We start from the raw sequence: 16,093 nt of genomic DNA, 5'->3' as shown, positions 1-16,093 counted from the left end.
TGCAAGCTTATGGCTTTAAATATTCACTTAATCTCATTGCTTGCAATGACAGGAAATACCAGCTTTTTTTTCTGTCCTACTCATGTTTGCCATTTTATCACAGCTTTAAGTGTACAATCCTGAATGAAAGTGAATATAAATGTGCAACGAATGAACAAGTCTTATTTGCAGATCCACGCAATGAGTCAAAGCAACGGACAAAGGAAGCACAAAATCAACACAGTTAACGGCAGTAAGAGCTCATTTTACTTTCCCCAATCAATATGTGAGGTCTACATGATGAGACAGATGTGTCTAGGAAGAAAATGTGGAAGGAAAGATGTTTTATTAAATGTTTGAATAAACTCATTCAATGCAGCTGCAGAGCTGCCTTAATTGCATTAGCACAGCCTCTTCTGTGTTTGTCCGACCAACGGACCAGTTCTCTGCTTAAATGATGAGAGACTGGAGTCAACACTGAATGTACAAAGAAATGTCACCATGATGACATTGAGTTCTTAACTATGATATCTATGTATATAAAAAAAACACCAAAGAAAGTGCCAAATATGTGAGCGATGAGGATTATACCATATAAATGTTGCTATGATGCAAAAACACTGAACAAATTGATTTATTTTTTCAGATAAAAGATATCCCAAATTTCTTCCTCAGATCTACAGCTTTTTCTTGCGAATACCTCTTTCCCTTTATAATGGGAAAGATGCAGTAAATCATTAATAATTTATTTTCTTTAGCAATCTCTAAAAGGAGGAATCACACTTTTCCACCTGATGGTAGAGTCTGGGTTTGCAAGTTGCCACAAGAATGGCATAATTCTGACTGCAATATGCCGAATGTAAAGTTTGGTGGAGGGGTTATTTTATTTGTTTGTTTTTTCAGGAGCTGGTTTTGGCCCCTTATGGTTGGTATAATGAACTGTGTTTCAGAGATTTTGCACAATTTCATGCTCCCTAATTAGTGGGTTAAATTGACAAGACTGCGCACAAAGACACAAAAGAAAGTCTTTAAAGACATTGATGAGGAGTCTGTGTGGGAGAACTTGGCTGACCCACACAGAATCCTGACATAATCCCAGTAGAACATTTTTAGGATGAATTAGTCAAGACTTCTTATCCAACACGTGTCTGAACTGAGAGACGCACTTCTGAAAAGATGGCCAAACACTCATGATATGAGCACAAGCCCAAAACAATAGAATAAGAGTTAAAGCTGGTGCAGTGATATCACATTAAACCCAATAGATTATGGGATTTCACTTAAGTACATATGAGTGTAAAGGCAGTTCATAAAGGCCTGTGTGTTTAAAAAAATGAAACACAGATTTTCTGGCTTTGATAGTCTTTGTGTAAATGTATTACATATTTCAAAGAATAATTCAATAAGTTAAATGTAATACAAAGTTCGGCCTGACAACAAAGTAGCAGAACTATGTATATTTTGATTAAATAAAGCTGTGTGATATAAAGCTTCATGGAAAAGAACAGTCTCCAAATGAGATGAAAATTATTTAATGAATTTACTCAAAGAAAGACGTTGATTTAATGTGGAATGATCACCTCAATATATTTTCAACGTCGACCACAATATTCCATAAATAAAACAACCATCTACTGTGATGCTTGAAAATTAAGGCGAGGCAGAAAAACTAATTCTGTGAAATGAGTGTGTTGCTGTTTGTTGCACCACACAGTGAGAGGAAGAAAAACAAGCTGACAGCGATGGGCAGGAAGATGAAGCAGCCCATCCAGCTCATGCTGCGACAATATATGGGCAGGAATGCAACTGTCTATCAAACACTGGTATGGTTTACTCTTTTTACAACACAGGAACTAAAAACACACAAACTGCATGCAGGTCCTGATTCTTCAATGTTGCATTTTGAACTTCACACAGTCACATGAGTTGCACTACCTGTCATGATCCCTGCATGTTCACACTGGACTTTGCTCACTTTCTGTCCCTTCATTTAGTGAATTGCTGATATCATCCAAGGACTGAAGTTCTGTCCAACTGATGTTCCTGCTACCATTCGAGCAATAGACTTATTAGACTTTCTGTTCACCAGCCCTCAGTCATTGGAAATTTTGGAGTCCTACAACTCATTTAGCTGAATCCTGACGTAACAAGCTTTAAATCCCAAAGCTGAGCAATTTCAGCAGAAATGCATCCTAATCATTTGAAGCAAAGTCTTCCTCTGAAGTGCAGTCTGTGTTTAAAGCTGCCCATCTGCATGCTCCAAAAAGCAATAAACACCCAAGTGCATAATGTTAGAATGAATGTAACAGTGATTCATGTAGATGTGTGAATTTATGGCAAATTAGACTCTCTGAGTTTCTCTACAAGACATCTTTTCTCCCCGTGTTAATATGGCACAGACGCGGTCAGAACAGGAGTGTACTGTTTGTAAGTTGGAGTGACATGCTGCATTATTGCAGTAATCACCCATTTAAATCAGCTGTACGCTGTGAATTTCAATAGGCTATGGTAACAGCCACAGATGAAAACAATCCTCCAGTCAAATGCTGAAATCTGTTTGTTGAAAAACAATTAAGTTTCAGTCCATTTGGGAAATCTCACTGGGATTTTTATATAGTCAACTTTGCCTGAGAATAAAAACTGCTTCATTTCGAGTATTGTTGGCAAACTAGCAGTGAATCTACAGCTTATCATCCAGCGAGAGACAAGAGTCCAATTTAGGGGAGGCTGTTTTTGATTAGCAGTACTCAATGTTTTGAGTCATACACAAAACCATTTCATCTAACTTTGCAGAAATACAAAAAACTGTGGACAGCCTTAAAACAACTCAGAAAATTTAAATTAAAAATGAAAGCTTTGAAAGATATCAACAAGATTTAAAAATTACTTCTTTGCGGAGGTTCCTGGTTCAAATCCACAGAGACCATTTCTTCCTTCCTTGATACTCAGCAACATCATTTGGTTAAATATATTTCCAGTGCAATAGATGATGAGAGGTAGGTGTGTTTTTAGACTTAAAGAATGTTTTTGGTACAATTAATCACAGCATATCAATAGCTAAACTGGAGAAGTTAGCGTTAGAAGACCAACGCATACATGGCTAAAAAGTTGTCATGAAAACAAGCACCAGTATTTTCATTTACAAAAATGTAAAGAATCTGGAATAATGACGGCTACATGTGGCCTTCAGTGTATTGGCCCTAAATTGTTTATTTTGTTGTAAAATGGTGTTTGTAAAATGTCTGATTTGTTAAAAAAAAATGTTCGTTTGCAGATAATACCACGCTGTGCTGTTCGGGGGAAAAACCGGACCAGCTTCTCAACAACATAGACTAAAAAATGGTTTGATACCCAAAATCTAAACAATCGTATTTAGTAATCGACAAATAAAAGCATTGTTTAATTTCTTGGAGTAAATGTTGATTTTAAATTGTCCCAGAAATCTCATTACAATGTTTCCAATAAAAAGATCAATTACCATTTTTGTACTACATAAAACCAATTTCCTTTTAAATTAAAAACACTCTGTACAAAATAAACACTTTCACAATAAACCTGGACTAGGCCTACTTAGATTTTCTGCAAAAAGAGTTGATGTGTTCAAAGCACATACAAGTAGGAGAAAAAGGTTATCGATTGTGTTGATTTTCAGTTGTGCTAGTCTGAGGGACAGAATAATGCTACAGTTTCTGACAACAGAGAGACATATTTTTATGCAGAGCTGCCTGCATTGTGTAAAATGACAGGAGTCCTATTACTGCAAACACCCTTTATGAATTTAATTTCAACCAATTCATTTTACCAAATTCAGGCTACAAAACAAAATAAATAATCCATGTAGTTATATTCTTCTAGAGGTGGATTCGTGCTTTTTTTGTTGATCTTCTTTAAGCTGGTAAGGTGCATTTTTTTGTACGTGCCTGTTTAGAATCATGCACAAAACACATATCAATGACAGTGCATTAACTTAAATTGAACTTTCACATTAATTAGGTCAGCTGATTCTTTCTCAGTGTTCACACCCACAAGTCATAATTGAATAAAAGCCTCATGTCACAGCCTCCCCTATCTTCCAGTCTGAAACCATCACCTTAGCGGTTTTGGGAGTGCTAGTATGAATCTGTGCAGACAGGCATGCAGGGCGGAAAGGCCAGTGGGTGAAATGATGTGATGATTTACTGTGTGATGACAGGCATTTTTTACAGGAATGCACCCGCACACAAGCTCCTCTGTGGGCACAGATAAAGTGCAGTGGACATACCAGAGCAAACATATCTTCAGATGGATGTGTGCTGCATGTATGTGTGGATGTGTGGTACTTGCACAAATTGGATGCGTACAAGTGTCCATATGGTCTGATTTGTGCCCTCTGTGCCCCACTTCTGTTCAGTCAATCCTTTTTATCACGTCAATTCAATTTCGTGGCTAAATTGAGGTTAAGTGATGTGCCTTCAAGCAAAAAGCTCTGGAATTATTTGGGTGGTAAAAAATTGCTGAACTAAGCGAAATTGGGGTATGGGGCAGAAATGGGGCATAATCAGGCTGCCAAACTGTTTGAACACGTGTGTGGCTCCACAAACTGCACACTCTCGCTTCTTTGGCAGTCACACGTTTGGGGCTTTGGCTCCACTTTGCTTAACTTTTACACAAACAAAGACATTTGAGCTCAAAGTGCAAGCTGCTGTCTGGAAAAGGAGTCCAGAAGATTTTCACATTTACTAGTTTGTTATGTAACACATGACATGTGCATGTATTCATTGTCATAAAAAGTTACAACGTGAAATTAAGTTGTGATTCAACCCCCATTTAAATTACCAACCATTTTTGCTGAGGATTTTGTATATAAATTTTTTTTTGGAGGATCTCTCCACAGACACATGCTCTTTGGTTCTCCTTTCAGACAATTTGTAGGTTATTCACAATTCAATACAACCTCATCAGGAATTGTGGTAGGAGACCAACCAACACAACAAATGAGAACTAAACCATTAATATTTTCAACACATTTTTTTTGACAATTGTTGACAAAAACTTTACTAAAAAAACACGTTTGACAAACCCAAAATCCAAGACACAATAGGCAATTAAATGTAATATAAAACACTCATCTTCAGAAAAGTATAATTATGCCATTTATCTTTGTTGTAAGGGGCATGAAACTGGAAGCATTTTTACTTTTTAGTTCTTTTTTTATTCACTCTGTTCTATTAACAGAGTGACAGAAAGATGATTAAACTACTGACTAAACCTTTAGTTTAGATGCATTAAGCTACGTATAAGTATTAAAAAAATTGAGTATGATTTGTTTAACAAAACAAATACTAACCTTGAAAAACAAAATAGGATTTCTAGATTACTTGATTAAGTATGTGTGTCATTCTCACTTAGTTCTGCACTATTTCACCGTTTATGTTCAACAGTACTAATGTAAAGGCTGCCAAAATCCCTATTGTCACAGAAAATGTCAAACAAACAACGAAAATTTAAAAAAGATTTATTTTAGTTTTGTTGCGCAACAATATATGCAAAAAGTACTATATTTCAACAGAAAAAAGGCGTAAACCAGACAATTTTGTCTTGAAAAAAATAAAAGCATTGCACATGATTTACATAATCAGTATAAAGGAGAAAATGCATGCAACTGAAAAAGCAGCATTTCAAGGCTAAACTGAGATTGACGCTTAGTTGTTGGCATATTTCCAAAGGTTAATTGACTGTGATTTTTGTTGAATGGAAAACATCTGTCACTCACAAAGATTTCTCAAAGCACATTCCTTAATTTCTCCTTTCTCAATTAAAGATATTCCCTTTCAGCCATTTACATGATGCTGACACTTATGTAGGATTAAAATCTTAAACATAAATGACAAAAGAATTAATTAACTTTTCTTGTACATTGCCAAACTGCACATCCTCTTCAAATTTGGGCTTCAAAGATTAATTTAATAGTCTACAGTGATTTATACGGTGGCCCTGAAGATTTAATGTCTAAAAGCACCAGACATTTAAAATGAATTTTATGCTTTTACACAAATGCAGCTGACATTTTACAAGACGTTAATGCATCAGAGAGTTTTGAAGTTGCGTTTCCACTGTTATTTTTCCCAAGTAAAAAATAGAACTTTTATTATTTTTTTCTATAATTGAAAACAGACTTGTGCCAAGCTTTTTTTCCCCATGATTGTGTATTTAAAATGCCTTTTATCTTGGATAGAAATCCACAGGCTTCATGTTTAGGCTATTTTCCTCAAATTATCACAAAATTGTATGTTGTTTTTGCAACTGTCTGCACTGTAAAGTGCTGCCCCATCCAATACACCAATTTTGGTGTTTCTCACAGCCATTTCACAGACTGATCTCAGTTCTCTGTTTCCATCTTTCTTCAGTAAGACTGACAGGGGGATTATTGTCAGACAGCAGCTGTAGGAAACGAAGAAAATGCTTGTTCGCATCAGTGCAGTGTTGCTGTGACAGAGACCAGATGTTCACAGTGACTGCTTGATGCAATTGATTTTTGCTCACTTAGCTGAAAAATAAAACAGAACTGACAACATAAAATTTCATTCTACCACTATAGAAAAAAACCTGAGACTAAGCTGTATTTCCTATTCATGCTAAACCCAATCTACTGCACTTTTTACTACATTTTTATGTAGATATACATGTAAATTTTATTTTGTTTATTTCATTCATTAAAATCAATTCTAACAGTTAAACATTCAGTTTAAATTTAATGAATGCAAACGAGCAAAATAAGTATCATTTTGTTTATGAACCTCCAAAATTTGCAACTATAAAAAATAATGTCTACTCAAATTTGTCACAGTTTCACTTGGTGTCAAACATTTTCTCTTTTTTAAATCTAAAAAAGAACAAATAATTATTTGTCATTGTTAAAAATGGTTGTGGTGTTTTTATTATAACGGGTAGATACCGTGCTCATAAGTTCTGTAAAAAGGATTTTTATGAGGCAAGATGCTTCAGATTAAAATGTGACCTGTTCCTTTAAGACACAGTGCCCAATCTACTTTGCGCATGCGCTTTTTTTTTGGTCACGTGGGATCCTGTTCCGGTTGCTGAGGATATTCAGATCCAGGTCTGTTGGCCTTTTTGCCTTTTTTAGGAATTGCTTTGTTCGTCACCGAATGACACATTTTTCTGTGATGTTAAAAACTTGTTAGTTTTCCAAATTGTTGCTCTCAGAAATACATTATGAGCTTCGAAGCTTAAAGAATGCAGGTCGAGAAGCACTCTGTCCACAAACCAGTTTGTTTTGTTTACCTCACACATTTTGGACTGTCTCATACAACACCTTTTATTTCTGCCTTTGAAAGTTCAAAATTCAAGAAGGTTTAATAAAAGTCTATGTACTGTCTGTTTACATTAATGTAATGTGCAATCACCAAATTCGAAAATTGATTTTCTGTATTCTTGAGTCTATTCTTTATAGCTTTTAATGTTAGCTACTAGTGTAAGAATAACTATGAAAAATCCACTGCTCATTTTAAATGAGTAATTGTGTAGTTTGGTTTTAAAATGGAATATATATAAATGTATACAGAGAGGGGAGTTGTGCAGGAGCGGTGACAGCAGGGAAGGAGAAAGAGCTAGAGAGGTGGAGGTTTGCTCAAAAAAAGTAGAAAAGCTACAGTCAGAGAGTGTGAGGAGAAAGGCATGTGTAAGCAGGCTGGAACAGGTGGAAGAAGGTTTCAGGTGTGATGTGTGACTCAAGAGTGTCAGCGAGGAAAAGGACTGCGTTAAGAGCAGCTATGTTGTTGGTTTAGAGACAGTGACTGAGACAGAGACAGGAAGGAGAGCTGAAGATTAGCTACTCCTTTGTTCCCTGGGCAATTTGTTTGGGATGATTGTTATGCTGGAAAATTCAGTTCTATTCATCCTAAATGCTCCCACTGATCAAAATCTAATCATACATGACTTCATTCATCCTTTCCGTAAAACAAATCAGTCATCCTTTCCCTTTTGTAGAAAAACATCCCCAAATCATGATGTTTCCACTCCCATGCTTCACAGTGTGTATGGTATTTTGGGAATGCAATTCACCATTCTTTCCCCTCCAAACATGTTGAGTGGCGTTTAAACCAAATAATTCCATTTGATCTCATCTGATCACATAAGATTCTCCCAATCCTCCTCTGGATCATCCAGATGGTCTCTGGTAAACTTTAGACTGGTCTGGACATGTGCTGGTTTAAGCAGAGGGACCTTTAGATTTGAATCCATGATGATGTAATGTGTTACTATAGTAAACTTTGTTACTATGGTCCGAGTTCTCTTCAGGTCATTTACCTGACCAAAAAAGAAGTAACAGGTCAAATATCTTGTTTGTTGGAGATAAATTCTTATTTTCTGCACCATTATAAAAAATAAACTCTTTACAGACCTCTGTCGTCTTTTTTAGTGGGACAACTTGCAAAACCTGTGACTTTGTTTTGCCCCAATGTGTAGGAACTGCTCAGTGTCATCAAGTTTTCCAATTATTTATGATGTTAATGAAAATCAATCTTTTTAAAAATCTGCTCTTGTCATACAGAGCAAAGCAGACAAAATACAATGTTCATGTTACAGTAACCTAGCAAACCATAAACAGGAATGATGTTCACCCTTCAGCATATCCCTTCAGGGGTCCAAGAATATTGGTGTATTTCCAAAGCCTTTTTTGTTTTCTCCTCTTTAAGATCACTGTGCAACTGCAGAGTGCTCAGAAAGTGTTGATCATCAAAACTTTAATTATTCCTTGATGGATGAAAAGATGAGTCAACAGAACCGGTTTATGTTTCCATCTGTTGTGTGTTAGAAGAAGACACCGAACAGAGGACCCCCCCCCCCCCCCCCCCAGTCCCTGTTGTTTCAAAGTACTGAACACGGTGAGCTTTTTGGCGGCAGTATTCATAAATGTAAAGTATACAGCGCGCTGCCATTTATCTCTGAGTCACTGCATACCAATAAGACTTGACCCACAAATGCCTCTTCCTGCCTCTCTCAGCATCTTGTGCACATAAGCAGAAAATTAGCTCCAGTAATCTCACTCTGGCTGTAAATTAGAAATAGTTGGACACTAATCTGGATTTTGAGAAGAAATTTCTCACACTTTGATGTTTTTTTTCTTCTTTACTTTAGTAAAATTCCTGCATCTCAAAAAAATTTAACCTATTTAAAAGCAGCATTTCTTGGTAAAGCTAAAGGTTTATGTGAAGTTGTCATTTGGTGCATTAAACATGAATGACCAACATGTGAATATTGAGAATTTCAGGATTCTAAAAAGAACCTTAAAGTGGATAGAAGAATATGAGGAAAACTTGCAATGTGCAACGTTAGTTACCAATATTGCAATGATGATATGACTTGTGATCCAAGAATAACTTGCAAAACTACTAATATATACGGTAATGTCCTTTTTTTCTGCAAAACTTTTATTTAAATAAAATAACATACCGGTAAATAATATTGTACGGTAAGTTATTTCAATGGAAGACTGGTAAAAACATAAGTGTCAGGGATACACCAAAGAACAATTATTTATACCTCTCTGGTGGTACTAGACAAGACTGATATGGACAACAGTTCAAAACAATGTAGGTAGTGCGCGCTTGGGCTTTTTTAAAGACATAATGCTTTTTCTCTGTCTGCAAATGTGTGTCAACATTTGAGGTAACCATTTATATGTGTCTTTTGCGATACATATCTTGCACTAGCTGATATCATAATGATGATATGTTTTTTTATTTATCGTGCTGGCCTCAGAGACATCTCCTGTCTAATAGCTCAATCAGTGCAGAGAGCAGAAAAGCTGTTCTCTGACCTTAAATAATGAAGATGAGTAATGTTGGACTTTGGTTCACAGCTGGACACTTTTGAAGAAATTGACATTACTCATGACAGGTAGCTTAAAAAAACCTTTTGGCGGAGTCTCATTTCATGTTTTATTGCAGTTTTAGATTTCTTGCATGGTGTCTATCTGCATGAGGCTAGTATGAAGTCTGACAGCTGAACATCAGTGACTCAGTCCTTCATCATCTAAAACATGTGACCATTTAAAGACCCACTCTGATGAAAATTGTGTTTTGATGTTTCAGATGTGTTCTTCTGGCTTTTTTCTGATGATGGAGAGCATTTATAAAGAAAATTAAGCTTAAAATTTCATTTTTAAGTATATCTTTATTCAAATTGTTGTTAGTAAGGAGCAGATCAAGATACCTTTTAAAAAAATCTTAAAGCAGTGACGAAGAACTCAAGATCTCTGCTCCACTCCATTCTAATGCATCCACTCGCAGACAAAAAGATTCATGTACGTCTTTGTTTTCATCATCTGAGCTGGAATCTGGCTCAAAACCGTCCGACTGGATAGCTCCAATATTGCTCGCCATTTTCCATGCACCCGTAATGTTAGGTTGGGGTTGTGAGGGGCTGTAAGCTGGCAGTAGAGAGTGTAAACAGATGGATGATGGGAAGAGGGGGGTAGGATAAATCCATGCCAACTGGACCACCCACAACTCAAAGGGTGAATTACTAATGAACTCCAGCCACCCAGCAGAAACTACGTCCTTGAAAACTTGTTTATTTTGGATAAAAGCGTGGTAAATATAATAAAAAGACCACTGCTTTTGCAATAAATCCAAAGATGATCGGTGTGGGATTTAGAGGGGTTTTAAAAAATGTGGGCTTAAAAGTGGCCCAAGTGTTTCATGAGAAGGCTTAACTTGCTAATAAACTGGATGGTCTTTCTTTGAAATCACTCTGTCCAACTCTGTATTCTCTGGCCCCTGAACAGGTGAGGAGGATGAGTTCAAGTAATGGAGCCAGGAGGAAAGCCAACAAACTGCCACAGTCCAACAACGATGAAGCACCCCATCTAGACACACCGGCAGAGATACAAAGTCTTTTTGGTAAAGTCAGGGCCTATGTGAAGCCGTCCGGTGGGGAGTGGGTCATCCCCAACATGAGCGATGCTCTCACACATCAGGCAGAGGAGCACCAGCGTCTGCAGGAGCTGAAGGCATCTTTGAATGCTGTGAAGAACCAGCTCAGTGATAAGGACATGCAGGTGTGGCATCAGCACACAAACCTAACTAACCGGGCGGGGAAGGTGATTGCTGCCGTGCGCTCCACCGCCAACGCAGAGATCTGCACTCAGGCCTGGTGCAAGTTCTATGAGATACTCGGGAGCTTTAACCTTCTTCCAGAGAAGGCTCTTTGGAACGGAGAGCTCAACACGGTTCATCTGTGTGAAGCTCCTGGAGCTTTTATAACCGCTCTGAATCACCACATCAAAACCAGTGAGGCGACACGGTACTGCGACTGGTGTTGGGTGGCCAACACCCTCAATCCGTACCATGAAGCCAATGGAGGGGGGAAAACCATCGCTGACGACCGATTAATTGCCAACACGCTGCCCTGGTGGTTCTTTGGCTCAGACAACACAGGCGACATCATGGTGCAGAAATATTTGTTGGATTTGCATAAGTTTGTGTCAAACATGCACTTTGTTGATTTGGTGACAGCAGATGGAAGTTTTGACTGTCAGGAGAATCCAGATGAGCAGGAGGCGCTGGTGGCGTCCCTCCACTACTGCGAGGCCACAGCTGCACTGCTGCTGCTGAGCCCCGGAGGCTCCTTTGTCCTAAAAATGTTCACTCTCTACGAACACTCCTCAGTCTGCCTACTCTACCTGCTCAACTGCTGCTTCCACTCAGTCAACGTCTTCAAACCTGCAACCAGCAAAGCGGGAAACTCTGAGGTTTACGTCGTGTGCCTGAACTATAACGGCAAGGAGGCTCTAAGGCCCCTCCTCTCCAAACTGATTCGCCACTATGGGGCAGATCTGTCTGACAGAGAAGCTCTTTTCCCCATTTCCCTCCTCCCGGAGTCGTTTCTGGAGCAACATGAAGAGGTGTGCTTCTATTTTCACACGCTGCAGGTAAAGACAATCACAGAAAATCTGCAACTGTTCCAGAAGATGAGTGCAGAGCAGAGGCAGCAGCTGGAGCACGTGCGGGACTGTGTGGCTCAGGAGTACCTGCAGCGGTTCCAGGTAAGAAGTTTTTTACCAGACAAACCAGTTATCCAATCACTGGGTGTAATTTGGTGACTGTTATAATCATACCTGACTTGTTTACATGCACTACAAAAATGGGATACATAAAAATCCTGGTTTACATGTTTGAGTTTGTGATCACATTTCTCTCAAAGTTTGTGCAAATTTTAAACTTTATTAATGATCAAACTAGATAAATTAAATACCAGCAGGAAGTTATAAGATCTCTGAAGAGAATTCATGTTATTCATATTTATACTCTTTTTATGCTCTGTTTTTCCTCCCTTGCATTTATCCCTTTACTTTTTTGATTGTGTGTTCGTTTATGTGTTTGTTTTTGTTATTCGTTCTCGTTATTAACTTTCTTTAACTAGGTAAACTACTTCTAATTCAGTGGTTAAACCCTAAATCCTGCTAATATTGCAGGCTTGTCATCTCCTGACTACCTGCTGTAAATCTGTGCTGGAACAGATAAAAGCTAGGCTTTGAGCTAGTTTCTATATACTTTTCTGTTGCACTGTTTCTAATTATGCACTGCCTTTAATGTAATAAGTATATTCCAAAAACATTTGGTCAGATTTGAAAGTGCCATAGTCAGTGATTACCTGAATAGTCTGATAACTCATCTGATAAATCCTATCTGCAGGGCAGGCTGTCTAATGCTGCTCAGATGTTTGGAAAGTAATGGAATAAAAAATGTGCTGATCTGAGCAGAAAAAAAAAAATTAGACCTCTTTATTGCTGAAACAGTAGAAGATATCCTCTTCTTGCACCAGATATGATTCTTTTGTTTTTTTTGTTTTGCTAATATAAAAAAATATTGTTTTATGTCCCTGGAAAGCAGCATGAAGAGCAGCTGCAGCATTTCCATATTCATTTAGTAATTATGTACATAACTCAGGAAGATTCAGGATGCTTTATTTACTCAGGTGTTCGCTTTTAATCATCTGTCCTGAAGACAAGAAAAAGAGGATTTTACCAATCAGAGTCTCAAACATTCTCTCTGTGTGAGAAACTTGGGCGTACTTTTTAAACTCTGAGCTGAACTTTATCCCACACATTAGAAGTGTCGTTAAGACAGGATTTTCTTCCATCTCAAAAGTATTGCCAGAGTCGGCCCTTTCCTCTTTTATATCATTGTAATGCCCTGCTCTCTGGTTTACCTAAGAAATCTTTGGTAGGGCTATAATTATTCCAGAACTCTGCAGCATGAGTTCTGAAGCGGACAGGGAGGCGTAAACACATTACACTGGTTGAAAAATTTCTGCATTGGCTTCTTGTGCGTTTCAGGGCTTAATTCAAGATTCTTTTAATGGTTTGTATATGTCTTATTGGTCTTGGGTCTTCCTATCCCAATGAAAGTATGAACCCTCGTGAATCCTGAGGTGCTCCAGTACTGACCTTTTAGATGTTCCTAAAGTGAGGGCCAAGACTTACCGTGAGGTTTCGTTCTGTCACTATGGTCCTTGCCTCTGGAACAGGCTGCCGGGGAGCCTCAGAGCTGCAGAGACCATAAAGGTTTTTAGTGTGTTTGTTTGTTTTTCCTGTAAAGCGCTTTGAGCTGCTGAAAGCCTGAAGAGCACTTTTTTTTTATAAATAAAGTTTGATTTATTTGATTTTATTCTCAAATGCCCTAATCGTGTGAAAATAGATTAATAGCTTCATTTGGAAACTGCACGATCAAAATTATATAAGCAACTCAAGTAACCATATAACTTGTCTAATAGTTCAGTGTTTTACATGTTTATTTGTTGTATTTCAGCAGCTTTGTTTCATGTTTTCTTGATTTCTGGGCAGGTGAGCTTTCTTCCACGACGTCAGTGGGTTTCTCGTGGCTCAGTGAGGCCTGCGTGCAGCATGGTGTCAGCAGGCCGACCTACGGGACAGAGAAGGCAGACTGGATCCTTCAATGAACGGAGGGAGTTACAGACTCTGAGCTGGAGGGAGCGAGTTAAGAGGAGCTGCCATGCTGCCTGGATGCAGACCCACTGCACAGAGGATAGAGAGACGGGATGCATACTGGAGGGACCTCTGTCGAGCTGTAGTGTGGATTCGTGGTATGTCGTTATCGGGGCTGCCCTGCTGGCTGTCAGGAACTCTCCATTCTGTGAAGGAGAGCTGCTAAACCACTTAAATGAAGCCCTCACAGACACAGCCGTCGACTGGACCTGTCTTCCTCGCTGTGACTCCTGCCATGTAACTTCCACAGCCTCCGTCTTATCTGAGGCTGCAGGCTTATGTGCCCTCCAAGCTGGCTCTGTGGAGAAAGCAGGGAAGAAACAGTGTGTGGTGTTTGGCAGCAACTCCGTGTGGAGTGCTTGTCAGAGCCAAGATGGGGATTTAGTCTTAACATTGCGCGCTGAACCTTCATTTCCGCAGAGAAGCTGCAACTCACTGCATGATGGGGCGCCGCTGTACCAGCAGCAGCTCTTAGACTGTGTCATAGACTCCCTGCAGATGCTGAGCTCGGGGGATGCCCTGCTGCTGCCTGTTCTTTCCGCCCTCACGCGAGTCACTGCGGCAGTCGTGTTCTGCCTGCATGTGTGCTTCTGCTCCGTGTCATTTAAGTGTCCACGCCCCTCCGGCGTGGTCGGAGCACTGCTCGTGTGTGTTGGCTTCTGTCCCAAAGCGGCTGCCCGAATGCTCCCATTTCTGACCGATGTGCAGCGAAGCATGAGTGAGACGTTAAAACAAGATGAGGCCTTGAGTAAAAGTCGGCTTGGTGGAAGTGGACAGGTGCTGCAATTTGTTCCCATGGAGGAGATGCTGAATGGAGGGCTGATGGAGTTCCTGTGGACCATGAACTCTGAAATCATCCATCAGAAGCTGCATCTAGTCATGGAGCCACAGCTCCAGCACAGTGAGCCCTCTGTTTTTACAAAAACAAGCCAGAAGAGGTGCTATAATTTAGCCATTTCTTCAGACAGAACCCACAGGTCAATGAGTCATTTCTGAGTGCTAAAATCAAGAGTATTCCGATCAACAAGTGTAGACGTATTTTTACATAAACATATGAAAAGACAGTCCTCATTAAATCCTGAAACAACTTCTGCAGCACTGACTCCCCCACAAACTCCACTAAAGGTTTGTATAACTGATAGTACCTTAGTTCTGTTGCCTTTATATAAAACATGTAAATTTGCAAGCGGTTTACAACTAAGTCTAAAACACAATTTACATTTCTGGTTAATTCATTTTGACCAAGACCATTAATGAAAAATCAGTCTGTACTCAAAATAAGGAAAATATAAACAAAGTAAATTGATAGAGCGCCGCTGTTACGATTGTACACTATTATTAAATGATAACAACGGTTTAATTAAAACCACTGCAGCACAAGACAAAGCGAATTTGCAGGTACCATTCTGAATTAATGCGTACTAAAATAGAAGCAGGCTTTGGTTTATTAAAAAAGTGTCTATAAACAAAGAGAATCTATAAAGATTACTTTAGATTAATTACTCCTCGCTCTAGTTTGCATTCAGACCGAGGAAATCTGCTTTTCTCAGTTTATCATATGTTTTAAAAAAGGCAGAAAGATAAAACCAGAATCTAAATCTGTGTTTATGAAAAATGGTTAAAGCAAATATCTATAGCAATATGTGCATATAGAAGATGCACATTTGGGATTTACTTCAATAAGAAGACAGAATATTTCATATTGGGTGTTTTTGTAACTAAAGTTTTCAGTATAATCTGCGCTGTTGCTCTTTTAGCAGCTTGTGATAACAAACCTTTTTACTGTTGCATTTTGTGTTCAGTTCACCACCTTTGACCACCTATAAGCAGGAGGTATAGTAATGGGACAAACCTAAAATGCACATTTCTTTAGGGTTCAGCAGAAGTCATTTGGATCTCAACCGGATCTCTACACCAATTGAAGTTGAATCTTTATTTTGTGTTTTTAAAAGATTGTGTTTCCTTTTATGTTGCATGAAAGTGTGAGGATGCACTGAAAAAAAGACACTGGTTTACTAAAGTTTTTATCCATTCAGTTTTTTCTGTCATAACTTATTCTTTTACCAAAGCAATAAAAATATAAATCATATCCTTTTATCGAGA

At 38.5% G+C, this 16,093-nt stretch overlaps 1 protein-coding gene across 1 annotated transcript; it reads left to right on the top strand.

Moving 5' to 3' along the window:
* The first annotated feature begins 7,002 nt into the window (after positions 1-7,002).
* cmtr2 (cap methyltransferase 2) lies at positions 7,003-16,093 on the top strand. The gene is made up of 3 exons (XM_011491610.2): positions 7,003-7,075; positions 10,769-12,028; positions 13,829-16,093. The coding sequence occupies exons 2-3, from the start codon at positions 10,778-10,780 to the stop codon at positions 14,984-14,986; spliced, it is 2,409 nt and encodes an 802-aa protein (XP_011489912.1). The 5' UTR covers positions 7,003-7,075; positions 10,769-10,777; the 3' UTR covers positions 14,987-16,093.

The sequence above is a fragment of the Oryzias latipes genome, chromosome 3, assembly GCF_002234675.1.
Source record: "Oryzias latipes chromosome 3, ASM223467v1".
Classification (NCBI taxonomy): domain Eukaryota; kingdom Metazoa; phylum Chordata; class Actinopteri; order Beloniformes; family Adrianichthyidae; genus Oryzias; species Oryzias latipes.
This window is presented reverse-complemented; position numbering and strand designations above follow the sequence as displayed.